Genomic DNA, 17,772 nt, shown 5'->3' on the forward strand with positions numbered 1-17,772 from the left:
CCTTCAGGGTCCAAGTTGAACTATGCGGTTGTTCCCTGCACTTGGACCGGTACTTCTCTCTAGGGTTTTCGTCATACTTGTTCCTGGTTATGGTTATACACTTTGTTGTACGTCGCTCTGGATAAGAGCGTCTGCCAAATGCCTGTAATGTAATGTAATGTTATGTAACCTGATCTGCACTACTCCAGTACAGTAGGTGGCGGTAATGCACGTTCCATGCAAATTAACAGCCTCCAGTACACCATCGATGAAGAAGAAGAAGAAGAAGAAGAAGTTTGTTTTCCAAGATGACGGAAACCAACGCATCGCCAGAAGATCTTTGGATCAAAGTAAGGCCAAGCAACTGTTGGAATTGCCAAGTATAAAACGATTGTATTGACTGTACTTTATATTCACTATATTGTTGTCCTAACAACGTAGTTATACTACACTGATATCGGCAAATCGTTGACTTTAACCAAATGGTGTAACGTGAACATAGAGGCCGTTTTCCTGTTCGCTTCCACTGGCGAGAACAACACCTATTGTGTTGACAGTTCTAACTTAGCTGCGTTAGTAAACTAGATTGTCTAACGTTGTCATAAAATAGCTTCTTTTTTTATCGACAGATATACCGGTATACAGTAGTTTGCTACCATACAAATATGAACAACCCAAGCAAGAAAAAAAGGAAAAAGTAATAATAAAGAACTCAAGACAGATCACGTTACATGAAATATCTCTTAAATATCTCACGAGTCATGTGTCGAGTCATTTTTACTACAGTGTAATTTTAAAGACTTTTGGAAGGAGGTAAATTTAAGGTAAAAAAAGAAACATACTTAAAAATTGATTTGACTTATGATACTTATTTTATTTATATTCATGAATTTAGCTAAAATAATATTAACTGGATAAATACTAAATACTAATTTTGTTGGCCATGCAAGCCATGCTTTCTCCCAGTTTATATCTGTAAATAGTGTTCCAAAAGACTTGCCTCTGGGTGTAACTTTGTTTTTATTATAGATCACCTCTCTCAAATATGTATTATCACATTTGCGGTCACCTAGAACTAGATTACCAATTTTAATCTGATGAACTAACTATTGAATCACATTATGACTCAGATTTTTCTTTAACTGCAGAATAGCCTACCTGAAGGGATGCCATTTATCCCGTCTCTAAATTGCTTTACCTTTCTTTACATTCTGGACAGATGTTAGCAAAACTAAATCCGTGTTACCCGTTCAGTACTTCCAACATGAGCAATGTTGGTGTTTTGCCGTTTTTCAACTCAACTTCACGTGAATGTGCACATCAAGATGCACCCTATGCTATGAGCCAGGCCCCCTTTTCCTTTGGCTTAATTTCTCCAATTAAACTTTAAACAGTAATACTGTGGCTTGTGGTAGGAGCATCTAGACCATGAGTTGTACATTGATTGTGGTGGGCCATAATATTTGCAAAAAATTACAATGCAATAGCTCATTCATCTTTAGTGTAGTAGTTAGCATAGTCACCTCTCCCCCTGGAGACTGAAGTTCAAGCCTCACCAGATTCCTGCCGTGCCAAAATGCTGTCAGTATTTGTAGTCTTTCATTACTAATATTGACACCTAGGAGGAGGGTATGAGGGGAGAGCTAAATTTTGGTAGGTGCAATTTTGAAGCTGCAAAATATGACTCTCCTCTTATATTAAAATCACTAAATTATCTGTGCCTAATCAAAATCAGAAATCAAAATTGGACCTACCGAACAAACACATTCTCTTCAGGTGGTAAGATGAAAAAACACAGGACAAAGTTGCATTAAATAATTTAGGAAAAATTGGGTTTAGAAAAAGCATTGCTTTGGAGTAGAGCTTGTTTAATTTCTGTGAACTGAGATAGCCAATATTGTTGTGACTGGCTTCATTTTGATATCAATAGGCTACTTTTAACGGCAGGCCTAGATTTAGCAGGTTTTAATTAATGACTTAGGATTTTGCATGAATAAATTGCCATTTTTGTACATTTGAAAATGTTTTTTGTTGCGGACTCTGTTGTGGTTAGTATCCACTGGAGCGCTCTCATAGGTAACTAAGCTAGCCAATCAAGAGGCCAAAAAAGGGTCAATAGAGTGTTACAGTTTGTAGTCTTAAAACACAGAAGTGAGTTTGCATTTTTGAGCCATGGGTTCCCAGGGTTTCCCCCAGAAAAGTTGTTAGGCCCGGGGGCAAGTATCTTTTGACGGGGGCCGGCGCACAGAGACACAGGGAGATGATGTTCAAATAGTCCACATTTATTTGCAAGGGTTTGGCAAGATGTTACTGCCAAGGAGCAGATGTTAAAACACTGTCATGACAGAGGCTCCCCGTGTGAGTGGGGATGGCAGATTTAACCTGTGCGCCCTGATTACCTCACTACGCACAGGTGCAGCCACCCCTGTTCCTGGGCCCAATTAGCCTGGCCAATTATCCAATTCATAACCAATTCATTATCTAACTAGCCAGGTCTAATTAGCTTGACCCAGGGCAGGTGTGGCTGCTTAAACCAGCCATCCCCACACCACAGACACCTTCTTTCATTTCGAATGCAAATTCATACATTTCAGGGTTTCCCCCAGAAAAGTTGTTAGGCCCGGGGGCAAGTATCTTTTGACGGGGGCCGCCGGCCCGGCGCAGGCCAGTGGCCAAGTGTCTTTTTTGATGGGGGCCTGGCGCGGGCCAGCGACAGACTGATAGCAGCATTAAGGTAGGGCCCTATAGTTTCTGTGATAACAGAATCACGGACGGAATCGCGGAATTGAGAATTTAAAAAAGCCATAACACAGATTCCATAGGGCCCTATATTAAGTCAGTGCTAAAAGCTGACTGGAGATTTGAAAATATAACTACGTAATGTGAATGTTGTTATAAATAAATCATTTATTCAACGCACATTTTAAAAAATCAACAACTAGGCCTATTTACAGCATAGCATAGTCTTACAAAGAATCTGACAACAATGTACAGACTTGGAATGCTGTGTTTTCAACAACAAAAGAAATTAAATTAGCCTACATTAAAATAAATAATATAAACGTTTTTGCACACTACAAAAAACTTGAAAAAAGTCCTGATTGGCTACAGATTCTTACAGCCTTGGAATGCTGGGCACATTTCAACAACAACAAAAGAAATTAAAATAAATAATATCAAAGTTTTTGCACTCTACAAAAAACTTGTATTCAGGTCCTGATTGGCTACTGAGTCTTACAACAAGCCTTGGAATGCGGGCACATTTAAATAGGGATGGGGGGCACATTTAAATAGGGATGGGAATCGCAAACCGGTTCCAAGTTGTCCTGTTCATTGGAATCGTATGGCTCCAAGCTTATCGATTCCGCTTATCGAAGCCAGCATGTTTTTACGACAGCTGAGCATTGCAAAACAATGACGTAACGCCTTGGGGGAGGCACCCACGCAGGCAGCCTCTCTCAGGTGTTTGTTTTGGACGGCAGCTGTCACAACAAATTTGATCCGGGCTACCAGCCTCAATACATTCTGTTGCGATAAAGATTCTAAGACAGCTCAGCAATTTCTCTGGATTAACGGGTTATTTTCTAGCCTGAAATGCGATCGTATTACTAAATGGCTACACATGTCATGTAACGTGCAAGTAGTTGGCTATCTCCCTGGATATTGATTAAATGTTTTACCAATAAATAATAATAATAATAAATGCGATTTTATCCATGGAAATAGCTATACAAAAAGCAAAATAAATGTCGTGTTTACGATTGCCGTCGTAGATGTCAGAAGGAAATGTCACTGACAAAAAAAAGTTTGCTCTCTTTGCAGTGGTTTGGGCTGGAAACAAGCTGTAAGAGCGGGATATGCACCGCCTACTGATTAGCTACTGAATCTTACAACAATGTACAGTCTTGGAATGCTAGACACATTTCAACAACAACAAAATACCTATGTATCTGTGTTACTGACTCTTTGGCTAGCTAGCTAAGTTAGCTAAATGACCACGTTGTCGTGCACATCAATGTCATCAAGCTAACGTTATTAATAAACAAGTGAAGTCGTTATTTGGATGGTGATTAATAAATCATGTAATGTTACAATGTATCGAACATTACATTCATGCTACTAGTTTAACGTTACCTACACACTGCTTAAGTTAATATAAAAAGAATGTTCTTACCGACGAGATGAAGTGATAACACAGTTTGTAACGAGGTTAGTTAGCCTACTAAAGAAATGGCGCCTTGCTAGATAACGTTAGGTTCTGATAGTTGGGAAAAAAAAACATAAAAATTAAAAAGATTTTAAAAATCTCCGATGCTTAGGCCCGGCGGGGGGTCAATTTAGGCCCGGCGGGCCGTCGGGCTTGCAATACACTGGCGGAAACCTTGGGTTCCCTCAGAAGATTGCCAATGCTTCTTTCCGATAGGGATTTTGCTTTCTGCAGAAAATAAAGTCTGTGGTCAAGCCTAAGGGAGTTGCACGTTTGTTCTATGAGATAAATAGCACCCATTAATGTCTCAACCGAATTTCAAAGCCATTATGTACTTTAAAAAAGAAAGTTGCTAACAAGTTGCTATATTACAACAATGGTCGCATTCTGGCAACCGCCTCTCAAGTTTCCATACTAGACCATCTGCACACAATTTTTATGATCTAATTTTTACCTGATTTTTTTCAAAAATAAAAATGGAAAACAATGAGCCTTGTGCATTTGTGATGATGAAATTGGCAGGAGAAAAAGAAGGAACAATGCTAAATAACCCAAGTTTGGGGCTTTATTATGTGGAGGTCTGAAGATGTTTGTGAATTCTGTCTGTTGAAATAGGGTCAGAAGGCACAGAAATTAATGTTTTTAAGGGCTGAGAGTCTGTGGTCAGTGTGGTTATTTCTGTGGGGAACCGTGAAAAGTGCCAAACTTTTGGTGCTGTATGGGTACGGGGCATGCCCCGTCAAGGCGTTACTTGGCGGATGATATACCTTTCATTGCATCTGAATGCAGCAGCCTCTGCGTGTGTTGACGGATTAAATGCCCTGCTCTGAATTCATGATGACCGTTCTCCTCTCTCCTTCACCCGTTCTCACAATGATCCAGCAGGCAGACAGCGCTTTCAGCGACAACGGATTTGAGCACAGTAAGTAGCGACCAACTGGGTCTTCCTTTAATAGGGATAAAAGTCATCCCCAGTATTTTGTTCCAATCACCTGGATTTGCTAATTAGCACAATTCCTCAGCCAGGAGGTAGAACCAATTTGTGAAGTCAGCTGGCTGAGTTCATAGGTGGAAGAAACACACGGCAGGACTTTTACTTTCTGACCCCTGGACTTTCCAGCTCTGTCTACTTTTAACTGAGATAAAATGGCACATGAATGTGGAATCCGTCTGAAGTAAACTGTGTTGTGTACATATTGTGACATGTTGTCTCTGAGGATGTGAATGGCACTTTTCTGCTCCTGCAGGCTTCTTTGCAGAGGACACGAGGAAAGGAAGTGTGGTCTCCAGAGCCAACAGCATCGGTTCCACCAGTGCCTCATCGGTGCCGAACACAGGTACATTACCTGCACAGTCTCTCTCTCTCTCTCTCGCGCCGAACACAGGTACATTACCTGCACAGTCTCTCTCTCTCTCTCTCTCGCGCCAAACACAGGTACATTACCTGCACAGTCTCTCTCTCTGTCTCGCCAAACACAGGTACATTACCTGCACAGTCTCTCTCTCGCCAAACACAGGTACATTACCTGCACAGTCTCTCACACGCCAAACACAGGTAGATTACCTGCACAGTCTCTCTCTCGCCAAACACAGGTACATTACCTGCACAGTCTCTCTCTCTCTCACCAAACACAGGTTCATTACCTGCACAGCCTCTCTCTCTCTGCCTCCGAACACAGGTACATTAGCTGCACAGTCTCTCTCTCGCCGAACACGGGTACATTACATGCACAGTCTTTCTTTCTCACCAAACACAGGTACATTACCTGCACAGTCTCTCTCGCCAAACACAGGTACATTTTAGATAGCTACAATCATGTTTTTGTGTTGTGTGTAAGTCAGTTGTGCAATGTGCTGTAGCCTTATACTAATTGCCAAATGAGAGAGGTTAGTGGCGACCTGTCTGCATTCAGTGTATGTGAAACTCTCTGTGTTTCCCTCCTGCAGACGATGAAGACAGTGACTACAGACACGAGGGGTCCTACAAGGGGACGTACAAGGACCGCCGCAGGCAGGCGCACACACAGGCTGAGCAGAAACGCCGGGACGCCATCAAGGTGCGTCAGGGTGCGTTGGGGTGTGTCAGGGTGCATCAGGGCTGCGTCAGGGCTGCATCAAGGTGCATCAAGGGTGTGTCGGGTGCGTCAAGGCTGCGTCAGGGTCCATCAAGGGTGTGTCAGGGGTGCATCAAGGGTGTGTCGGGTGCGTCAGGGTGCGTCAGGGTGCTTCAGGGGTGCGTCGGGTGTGTCAGGGGTGCATCGGGTGTGTCAGCGGTGCATCAGGGGTGCGTCAGGGTGCATCCAGGGTGTGTCAGTGTGCGTTAGGGTGCGTCAGGGTGCATCAAGGTTGTGTCAGGGGTGCATCGGGTGTGTCAGTGCATCGGGTGCATTGGGTGTGTCAGTGTGCGTTAGGGTGCGTCAGGGTGCGTCCAGGGTGTGTCAGTGTGCGTTAGGGTGCGTCAGGGTGCATCAAGGGTGTGTCAGGGTGCGTTAGGGTGCGTCAGGGCGCCAGGGCGCATCAAGAGTGTGTCGGGTGCGTCAGGGCTGCGTCAAGGTGCATCAAGGGTGTGTCAGAGGTGCATCATGGTGCGTCAGGGGTGCATCAGGGGTGTGTCAGGGTGTGTTAGGGTGCGTCAGGGTGCATCAAGAGTGTGTCGGGTGAGTTGGGTGCGTCAGGGGTGTGTCAGGGTGTGTTAGGGTGCATCAAGGGTGTGTCGGGTGCGTCAGGGCTGCGTCAGGGTGCGTCAAAGGTGTGTTGGGTGCATCAAGGGTGTGTCGGGTGCGTCAGGGGTGCATCAGGGCTGCGTCAAGGGTGTGTCAAGGGTGCGTCAGGGCTGCGTTAGGGTGTGTCAGAGTGCGTCAGGGGTGCGTCAGGGGTTCGTTAGGTTGCGCCAGGGGTGAATCAGGGGTGCTGGGGGTCCTGTGGTCCCTCAAATTTCAAAACCCTCCCACATTTTTTTTACGTCAGCTAGTCCTGTCTAATGCTGAGAGAAATTGTTGAATCAACAGGATTGCTGACCGTTGGTTAAAGAATCCCATGAATGTACACAGTTTCCAATGGGAAAGTAAACCTGGTATTCTTTGAAACCACCACCACCACCATCTATACCAGGCCTCAAATGTAGTTATTTTTAGGGCAAGGCCAAAGTTTCATAGAGCACCCAGGCTAATCAGAAGGCAGTGCAGCCAAAATCAGTCCCCACCAGGGCATAACGGCCAAAAGCAGATGGTCAGAAATTTGCTTTTGTCTTTAATGTAATCAGGTCAGAACAACAGTAACATTAATGGGTGCTGTAATGATGTTGCACATACTTTATTCCCATTTTTCAGGTACTGGTCAATGCTCAGATTTTAATGTTTCATATAATATGTTAAGGGGTTATGGTTAAATAAATCAGTAAAGTCAACTAAGAAACCGCAATGCTTGTTATAGCAATTTACAAAGCTAAAAGCAATTGTGATCACTCGACTTGCCAGTTATGTGGGGGTATAATGTTTTTTGCTTCCTTTACTTACCCCACCACCACCCCATCCTCTTCAGAGGACACTGTGACAAACACACCTGCCACAGGCCACCGAAGTGGCTTTCCTAGGGGCCCTCCAGCACAGAGACACAGGGAGATGATGTTCAAATAGTCCACATTTATTTGCAAGGGTTTGGCAAGATGTTACTGCCAAGGAGCAGATGTTAAAACACTGTCATGACAGAGGCTCCCCGTGTGAGTGGGGATGGCAGATTTAACCTGTGCGCCCTGATTACCTCACTACGCACAGGTGCAGCCACCCCTGTTCCTGGGCCCAATTAGCCTGGCCAATTATCCAATTCATAACCAATTATCTAACTAGCCAGGTCTAATTAGCTTGACCCAGGGCAGGTGTGGCTGCTTAAACCAGCCATCCCCACACCACAGACACCTTCTTTCATTTCGAATGCAAATTCATACATTTCAGGGTTTCCCCCAGAAAAGTTGTTAGGCCCGGGGGCAAGTATCTTTTGACGGGGGCCGGTGGCCCGGCGCAGGCCGGCGGCCAAGTGTCTTTTTTGACAGGGGCCCGGTGTGGGCCAGCGACAGACTGATGGCAGCATTAAGGTAGGGCCCTATAGTTTCTGTGATAACAAAATCACGGACAGAATCGCGGAATTGAGAATTTAAAAAAGCTATAACACAGATTCAATAGGGCCCTACATTAAGTCAGTGCTAAAAGCTGACTGGAGATTTGAAAATATGACTACGTAATGTGAATGTTGTTATAAACAAGTCATTTATTTAACACACATTTTTTAAAAATCAACAACTATTTACAACATAGCAGAGTCTTACAAAGAATCTGACAACAACGTGCAGTGTGCTGTGTTTTCAACAACAACAAAAGAAATTAAATTAAAATAAATAATATCAAAGTTTTTGCACTCTACAAAAAACGTGTATTCGAGTCCTGATTGGCTACTGAATCTTACAACAAGCCATGGAATGCTGGGCACATTTAAACCTTTAAAAAACTGTCTAAGGTTTTCTGGCTTTTACAGTAGGTTACCTTTCCTCCTTGACATTATCCCTAAATGGCACCAAGGAAGTATCTGTGCTACTGACTGTTTGGCTAGCTAGCTAAGTTAGCTACATGACCATGTTGTCATAAAATTTTTCCTGACTGTGAAAACTGCCTGACTTGTTTACATTTTGGACAGATGTGGCTCCTGAGTAAATCTATCGTTGTTTCCGTTGCAGCACTTTAGACACAAGCGATATCGAAAAAATCCTGAAATTTCTTCTTACTGTGAAGAGTGCCTGACCCTTAGCCGTAGTGTTTTTTCCCCAAAGACGGTATTTCTAGATATAGCCTAATTTTGCCGCTGTGTTAACACATTTCTACGGTTGCCAGTCAGGCAATCGTCACCATAAGAAAAAATTTCAGAATTTTTCCGATATTACTTGTGTCGAAAGTACTGCGACGGAAACAATGATGGATTTACTCTGTAGCCACATCTGTCAAAAATGTAAACAATCAGGCAGTTTTCATGGTTGGGAAAAATTTTATGACGTTGTCGTGCACATCAATGTCATCAACCTAACGTTATTAATAAACAAGTGAAGTCATTATTTTGATGGCGATTAATCAGTCGTAATGTTACAATATATCAAACGTTACATTCATGCTACTAGTTTAACGTTACCTACATACTGCTTAATTTAATATAAAAAGAATGTACTTACCGACGAGATGAAGTGATAACGCAGTTTGTAACAAGGTTAGTTAGCCTACTAAATAAGAAATGGTGGCTTGCTAGATAACGTTAGCTTCTGATAGTTGGAAGCGTCAAGTGTTGAACGTCACTCTACGCACAATGAGGGTAGCCTAAAGAACACTGATCACAGTCTCAGACCTGCTGTTTTCCTATAGTCCGTTCATGTTTTAACCAACAGATGTCGCTGGTGAGCTTTTCAACCGAGCCGCCCCACTGTAACTGTAGTTAAAAACCATCTTAAAAATACATTTAAAAAAAATACAAAATTCCTGATGCTTAGGCCCGGTGGGGGGTTAACTTAGGCCCGGCGGGCCGCCGGGCTTGCAATACACTGGCAGAAACCCTGCATTTATCAGGTGAAGCAGCTCCGCACCCATCCACTACCCCCTTCACATCCTTTTGGTACAACGTGGCTGGTGCCCATATTGCTTGCTTGTAGTTGGAAACTACTTGCAAAAAATGGCCATTAAAACCCATTAAGAAGCTAGGAAGAATTCTAGTGTTGTCATGAAGGACATGGCATCCGTAAAGGACCATTACATGGGATGAAGCAGTCTGGATGTGCAGGAAGCTTTTGATCGCTCAGCTCAACTTACACTGCTTCTAGCACCATTAATCAATAATTTCACTTGTCACTGTGAGGAGAAGTACATGAAAATGCCAATTTTACTGTAAGTAGGGTACCGAGAAGAGAGGTTACCATTGTTTTTGTTTCATTAGATTGTGCAAAACGGTGACAAATCTGGGGATGAACATGAGATCAAACCTTATTTCTATCATTACAAATGCAAGAAAACAATTTCTGTTTTATTAGTGTCCTTAATGGAACATGCTTAGGTTAGATAATCTGGTGGTCCTGGGCTGAACGGCACCCTGATGGGATAGTTGGTAAACTGGTTTGTGCTGGTGTTAAACTGGTTTGTGCTGGTGGTAAACTGGTTTGTGCTGATGTTAAACTGGTTTGTGCTGGTGGTAAACTGGTTTGAGCTGGTGTCAAACTGGCTTGTGCTGGTGTTCCGCTGGTTTGTGCTGGTGTTAAACTGGTTTGTGCTGGTGGTAAACTGGTTTGTGCTGGCGGTAAACTGGTTTGTGCTGATGTTAAACTGGTTTGTGCTGGTGGTACACTTGTTTGTGCTGGTGGTAAACTGGTTTGTGCTGGTGGTAAGCTGGTTTGTGCTAGTGTTAAACTGGTTTGTGCTAGTGTTAAACTGGCTTGTGCTGGTGTTAAACTGGCTTGTGCTGGTAGTAGCCTGGTTTGTGCTGGTGTTAAACTAGTTTGTGCTGGCGGTAAACTGGTGTTAGCTGTGTTAAACTGGTTTGTGCTGGTGTTAAACTGGTATGTGCTGGTGTTAAACTGGTTTGTGCTAGTGTTAAACTGGCTTGTGCTGGTGTTAAACTGGCTTGTGCTGGTAGTAGCCTGGTTTGTGCTGGTGTTAAACTAGTTTGTGCTGGCGGTAAACTGGTGTGTGCTGGTGTTAAACTGGTATGTGCTGGTGGTACACTTGTTTGTGCTGGTGTTAAACTGGTTTGTGCTGGTGTTGAACTGGTTTGTGCTGGTGGTAAACTGGTTCATGCTGGTGGTACACTTGTTTGTGCTGGTGTTAAACTGGTTTGTCCTGGTGGTAAGCTGGTTTGTGCTGGTGTTAAACTGGCTTGTGCTGGTAGTAAACTGGTTTGTGCTGGTGTTAAACTAGTTTGTGCTCGTGTTAAACTGGTTTGTGCTGGTGGCAAACTTGTTTGTGCTGCTTTTAAACTGGTTTGTGCTGGTGTTTAACTGGTTTGTGCTGGTGTTAAACTGGTTTGTGCTGGGGTAAACTGGTTTGTGCTGGTGGTAAACTGGGTCGTGCTGGTGGTACACTTTTTTGTTCTGGTGTTAAACTGGTTTGTGCTGGGGGTAAACTGGTTCGTGCTGGTGGCACACTTGTTTGTGCTGGTGTTTAACTGGTTTGTGCTGGTGTTAAATTGGTTTGTGCTGGTGATAAACTGGTTTGTGCTGTGGTAAACTGGCTTGTTCTGGTGTTAAACTGATTTGTGCTGGTGTTAAACTGTTTTGTGCTGGTAGTAAACTGGTTTGTGCTGCTGTTAAACTCTTTACCTACAGAAAGGCTATGACGATCTCCAGTCAATAGTGCCCACTTGCCAGCAGCCATCAGAGTTTGCCATGGGGACACAGAAGATCAGTAAGGCGACCGTCCTACAGAAAAGTAAGTGCTTTTTGCTCATTTTTTTCTAACAGTGGTTTCACACAGCGAGCAACTCATCAACCGAGTTGCCAGAAGTCCGTTCCGTCTCTATGTAGCTGAGTGACACCGAGCGGCACAAGCAACTGGGCAACCGAGCGACCAAAGTTGCCGGGAAATTGTTGCCCACAGTTTAACTTTTCGCAGGCATCGCCCGTCAACAGCCAATCAGAGTTTCGGGCTTCCTATTTCTCCAACCGATTTGAATTATTGTTCTACTCAGTGAGGACGAATAACTTATCATTATGTTACAATTGTACCCGGTGTTATACAATGTTTTTATAAAAGAGTGCAAGGATAAGAGTCTGAAAATGACACTTAGACGGCAGTTTCACCTTGCTTACTAGCTAGCTAGTGAGAGAGATAGAGAGAGATATATGGCTAATGAGATAGCAAGAACAAATATTTATCAGTGTCTGACATAACTATATCCACCAGGTGAAACTACTCGAAATTATCAAAACAATACATGGCAATTTAACAGTAACACGTGACTGCATACCCCGTTTAACTAACGGACAGTTATGTTCTCTAACAACAGAAAGTAAACTAGAGAGATTATCTGAACGAACGCACAACTATGTTCTCTAACTAGCAACAGCTGAGACAAATTAAAGAGAGATTATCTAAACTAACACACAACTATGTTCTCTAACTAGCAACAGCAGAAACAAATTAAGTGAAGATATGCTTATCTGAAACGTGGAGTAGAAGCGACGACAATCAGATGCACACTTTTGATGAATAGGTTTCTTCTGGCTGGAAATGACATAAGAAGGTGACACAAGATGGTAAGACATTGTGTTAGAGATATTAATGAAAAATGTTACCTATTTCTATGTTTTTTTACATTTTTACAAAAAATGCCACGTCCAAAATTATTCATACCCCTTGAAATTGTCGCAAATTTTGGAGGAAATGCAAGCTTCTATACCATTCCAAATGGTCCTGGTAATTTCTACCATGTTCTAGAGCATTCTAATCAACTAGGCTATAAATTGAGAACAGCTGATGCAGTTGTTCTCTAGTCAGTCTGTAGTCAGTTTCTAGTCAATTGCAAGTCATGGCTAAAACCAAAGAGCTTAGTGAGGACCTCCGGTCACGCATTGTGGCTGCTCACAAGAAGGGGAAAGGCTACAATCCATATCCAAGTGTTTTCAAGTGCCAGTGGCCACAGTGCAAAGCATCATCAAAAAGTACAAGAAGTTCCACACTGAAAAATCTCAAAGGGCGTAGTAGGAAGCCAAAAGTGACCCCTGTGCTGGCAAGAATGGTAGTGCGAGAGGCCAAGAAGAATCCAAGGATCACCACCAAGGCCATCCTGAAGAACCTGAGTTGTTACTTACTATTTTTAACATTAAAGATAAATTAAAAATTGGTGACTTGACTTGTATCACCTCAGGTGATAGAATTAGGCTCTGCCAGAGTGATCTAGCAGGATGTTTTTGGGTGTTTCGATCTGTGGGCATCTGTGTAAATATTAAATATGTGTGTTTTTCAGCAATTGACTACATCCAGTTTCTGCATAAAGAGAAGAAGAAGCAGGAAGAGGAAGTGTCCACACTACGAAAGGAAGTGATGGCACTGAAGATCATGAAAATGTAAGACGGCATTGGAGAAATGTTCTATTTGTTGCACAAGTTAATGATACAGTGGCTTAACGTGGCTAAATTTTTGCTGGAACAGAAGCGTTGATTTTATATCTTGCTGGCTACAAATGAGATTTGGGATAAGTGCCTGTGTGTGATTTGTACCTGGACTGTGCATGTGTTTTGTTTGTGCTCATTGTCTGTTTGTGTGCACAGGAATTATGAGCAAATTGTGAAAGCGCACCAGGACAATCCACAAGAGGGTGACAGCCAGGTGTCAGACCAGGTGAAATTTGGAATATTCCAGAACATCATGGACTGCCTCTTCCAGTCCTTCAGCGCCTCTGTCTCGGTAACCAGCTTCCAGGAGCTGTCAGCCTGCGTCTTCAGCTGGATTGAAGAGCACTGCAAGCCCCAGGTAACACCGTGGAGACGGCATCACAGACTCTCTGCTGTGAAAGCGCACTGTGAAAGCGCACTTCCTGTTTCCTCTAACAGTCCTGCTGTCAGGTGTACACATGGAGAACTGTGAAAGCGTACTTCCTGTTTCCTCTAACAGTCCTGCTGTCAGGTGTACACACTCAGCACTGCGAAAGAGTACTTCCTGTTTCCTCTAACAGTCCTGCTGTCAGGTGTACACACGGAGAACTGTGAAAGCGTACTTCCTGTTTCCTCTAACAGTCCTGCTGTCAGGTGTACACACTCAGCACTGTGAAAGCGTACTTCCTGTTTCCCCTGACAGACGCTGCGGGAGTTTGTGGTGGGTGTACTTCAGCAGATGAACGGCCAGCTTTACTGACACATGCAGCAGGATCTGTGGGGCCTTCAGGGAGAACAGCCTGGCCCCGCCTCGGTGTTTCTGCTCCAGCCCACAGCCCACAGCCGGTCCCCTGGGACCCACTGGCTCGCCATGTGCCCACAGCTCTTACCCGCTTAAAGTCATTGATGTTCCAGGTGCAAAAGACCGCTGGTGACATTCGGGCACCTCTGAAACCTCCAGGACTGCAGTTGCCCAGGCCTGGCCTCTTGAGAAGAGTTCTGCAGCATGTCCAGCCACTCTGTGGTACTCCATGTGTTCAGCAGTCAGTGTTCCTGTTTTACCTCTCATGCTGTTTCCTCAGGCTCAGCTTCCTCATCTGATAGACTGCGGGGGAGTCTGGCGGCGTGATTCTCTGTTCTCCCTTTTCTTTGTTGCTCAAGGGTTTCTATTGATCTGCATACTTTAGAGGGTTAATTAAGTTTCCCCATCATCACTCCCGGTATTCAGATAACTATAAACACACATATCTACACATCTGTGTCAATATGCCTGCATTTGTGAAATAGGGCCCTGGTCACGAACTACTTGTTTGTAAGATCATACAGCACAATGTACAAAAATCGTTGGCATCTGCCACACGCCAACGTGACACCCCTGGGAGGGAGATGCGGCAGTGCCGGGGAACGCCGTTGGTTGCCGCATGGAGAGAGAGAGAGAGCGAGAGAGAGAGAGCCCACCTTCCCGGCCAGGTCCAGCTCCTCCAACATCCCAGTTGAGGATTCCTTTCTTTTTCCTCGAATACAATTCCACAAATAAAACAAAACTAAAATCATAAATGAAACTCAAATAAAGAAACACGCTCTCGGTGTGAGCTCCTGGTCTCGGCCCGGAACTGTGGAGAGCAGCACACCTTTAAGCACCTGGGCTGATTAGCTAACTCAACCCAGGTGTGTGTGCTCTCTCCACCAGCTGGTGCAGCCAAGAGCAATCCGCCTCTCCAGCGGACTGAATACTACACACCTCCACCTCGAGAATTCAGCCGAAGGCTAATTCGATCTACGCCGAGACCACTCCCTTTCGGGTTTCAGCACCAAAACATCACGCACCACAACACACCCCTTTTGTTGACAGAAGCGTTGCACACAGGGAGATACGGGAATTCTGGAATTTTATTTAAATGCTTTGTCGAGAGAGAGCGATTTAAAACGGAAACAAAACATCTTCACCCTTCACCCTCACGGGATCCAGGTTAAAACAACGAAACATTACAAACTAAAATAACAAAGACAAAACAAAACAACCAGACTACAGCAGCTTTCCAGCTCCTTGGTGCCGCTATCTCATGCAGTTTCCTCTCTCGGACTATGGATTCCCCGGTCACAGCCACCTACTGGGAAAAGAGTACATTTTAAATATCCAGACTAATTGCTAATACACTCCAGGTGCGTGTAGCCACTGAACCAGTGGGCGTGGTCCTTCGTTTGCCCTGAACCTGTCCCAGAAGCATCATACTTTGAACATCAATTTACAGGTTCATGGCATGTTTTTGGAATGCTCCCAGCTTTGGCCACAATTCCTTATACAGTATGAACTGCTGTTCGGAAAAAACTGGCAGATTACCGGCTCTGTTGCTCATGTAGCTTGGTTGTAAATTGGTTCCAATGTTTGTCAGTGGGATTTAAGTCTGGCCACAAGAAGTGAATACAGTCTTAAATACACACTGTTTGTTGGTAGGAATGAAGCAGGTCATGATTTTCAAAGCATTTTACTGATGTGAACAAGAGAATTTAATATTTTTATGGCTGTTATTTGTAACTACAATTAAAGAAAGTTTAAGGTTTACATATGGATTTATATTATTTATAAAACTTCACAAAGTTGCATACTACAAAGAAAGTATGGGAAATATTTGCTGTTTGAAGGGAATGTATTGGCATAATAATATGGCACTGGCATTCCATCCACTGAAACATGTGATTGTCACTTTGTAGTTTTCAGACAATTTCTCCTGGTTCATTTCTTCCTATGCTTGATTTCTTGTGCAACAGAAGCTTCCATTCCAGTTCTGTTCATTTTGGTTACATCAAATATCGGTAGTTTTTTAAAATGTTTTCTTTGTGACATCAAAAACAAGTTCCCTCTGTCCAAATTATGGCCGCTTTTAATTTTTATTTGTGCTACAAAATTTACCCCGTGCAGATGGCAAATCGCAATTCTCATCCATTTTGGGGGGTGTTCTATTTAAGTCTTTATAACTCCAAATGTGAGCATCACAGAGACTTGGAAATGGCTTAAATGAAGCGAGACACTTGTAATATTTACAATACTAAGGTTAGATTGTATTATATTCACAATTTAGGTAGAAATAAATTTCCAAAATGCAAGTTTTTCACCTTCAGTTTGATATGAAATACTGAGAGATCATGTACTGATCTTACTGTATTACTGTAGGTAAAACAATACATGTCCTGGATCATAAATAAAGTTAGGGTGATAAATCTGAGGGTGGTATGTGGAACTACTAGAGATCTGTGAAGCAAAAAGTAAGCAGTGTACCCTGTAATCATAACATAATCATATACTTCACTACAAATCAACAGTTTTGACTCATCAAACTTACTTTTGCATTATTTTCAAGTGGGAATTATCTTTTCATCAGTATATGGGTCTAAGATGTCTAAGGGTCCAAAAACCTATACAAATCCTCTGCAAAAATGAACAGAATGCTTTAAAATGATAAAGTATATACATTGTTATACATTGTGTTATGATGGTTTAAGATCCATCCATCATCTATATGCGCTTATCCTGGGCAGGGTCACGGGGGGTGCTGGAGCCTATCCCAGGATGAGAGGCAGGAACACACCCTGGACAGACCACCAGTCTATCGCAGGGCACACACACTCACACCATTCACACTGGCGGGTGACCTTTTGGTAGCATTTTTTATGAAAAAAAAACTCATTGTAGTTTAAAAAAGACACAGGAAATAAGTAAATTCAAGGTGATACTACATGATACTACAACTCCATGACCACTGGGTGCACTGTGTGCTCATCCCTTTGGCCCATCCAGTTTGCTCTCGCGACTTGCCTCCTCAGTCGAGATGGGAGTATAACTCCCGGTCCCAATTCACCTCCTATTCGCTCCTCCTCTATTTCGAGTTACCCTTAATTATAATGCTACATTCCAGACAAAGTCCAATGTCAAGTTCCGTCCTGATTTTTCTGACTCTCAGCCACAAAGTGTTCCAGTGACTGGAGCTCGGAAAGATGACATTTAAACAAAAAATGGCTGAACCAGAGAAGCTGATGCTTGTTAGTGATTAACCATGTGGGTACACACCTGTCTCTGCAAACAACATTTCATTATCATGCCATTACACACCTGTTTCTGCAAACAACATGTTTCATTATCATGCCATGTTGGAAATCTTACTGAAGAGTGCATTTTAATAGCTTAAGATTGTCTTGAGATGATTGAGTGCCGTTCACAGTGTAATTTGCCATGCCTGCCGCCATGTTTGTGTGACATCATCTGACACCTCACGCTGAAGTCAGGGCTGTAAACACACATGCACAAACACACACCTAGCTTGCTTCATCATAGTCAGACACACACACACACACACGCCTAACTAGCTTCATCAGTCACACATGCACACACACACCTAGCTTGCTTCATCATAGTCAGACACACACACACGCCTAGCTAGCTTCATCAGACACACACACCTAGCTTGCTTCATCATAG

General features: G+C 43.4%; 1 protein-coding gene across 2 annotated transcripts; it reads left to right on the forward strand.

Annotated features, from left to right (window-relative positions):
* The first annotated feature begins 243 nt into the window (after window positions 1–243).
* On the forward strand, window positions 244–14,551 carry LOC118215987 (max-like protein X). 2 transcript variants are annotated; one of them, XM_035396977.1, is made up of 8 exons: window positions 244–329; window positions 5,069–5,108; window positions 5,434–5,523; window positions 6,134–6,243; window positions 11,532–11,634; window positions 13,172–13,271; window positions 13,476–13,677; window positions 14,002–14,551. In XM_035396977.1, exons 1-8 carry the CDS (start codon window positions 288–290, stop codon window positions 14,056–14,058), a joined length of 744 nt encoding a protein of 247 aa, XP_035252868.1. In that variant the 5' UTR covers window positions 244–287; the 3' UTR covers window positions 14,059–14,551. The 2 variants fall into 2 exon arrangements, with proteins under 2 accessions (XP_035252868.1, XP_035252869.1); XM_035396978.1 differs by having other exon boundaries at window positions 262–329; window positions 5,072–5,108.
* Window positions 14,552–17,772: the final 3,221 nt, after the last annotated feature.

This window comes from Anguilla anguilla, chromosome 17, assembly GCF_013347855.1.
Source record: "Anguilla anguilla isolate fAngAng1 chromosome 17, fAngAng1.pri, whole genome shotgun sequence".
Lineage (NCBI taxonomy): Eukaryota > Metazoa > Chordata > Actinopteri > Anguilliformes > Anguillidae > Anguilla > Anguilla anguilla.

What these genes read in the sequence shown, in the direction of transcription:
- LOC118215987 (XM_035396977.1), top strand. Translation starts at nt 288, where the DNA reads ATGACGGAAACCAACGCATCGCCAGAAGATCTTTGGATCAAA. An exon ending in CTCATCGGTGCCGAACACAG is followed by an intron (nt 5,524 to 6,133) that starts GTACATTACCTG and finishes TCCCTCCTGCAG; the next exon opens with ACGATGAAGACAGTGACTAC. An exon ending in AACGCCGGGACGCCATCAAG is followed by an intron (nt 6,244 to 11,531) that starts GTGCGTCAGGGT and finishes CTTTACCTACAG; the next exon opens with AAAGGCTATGACGATCTCCA.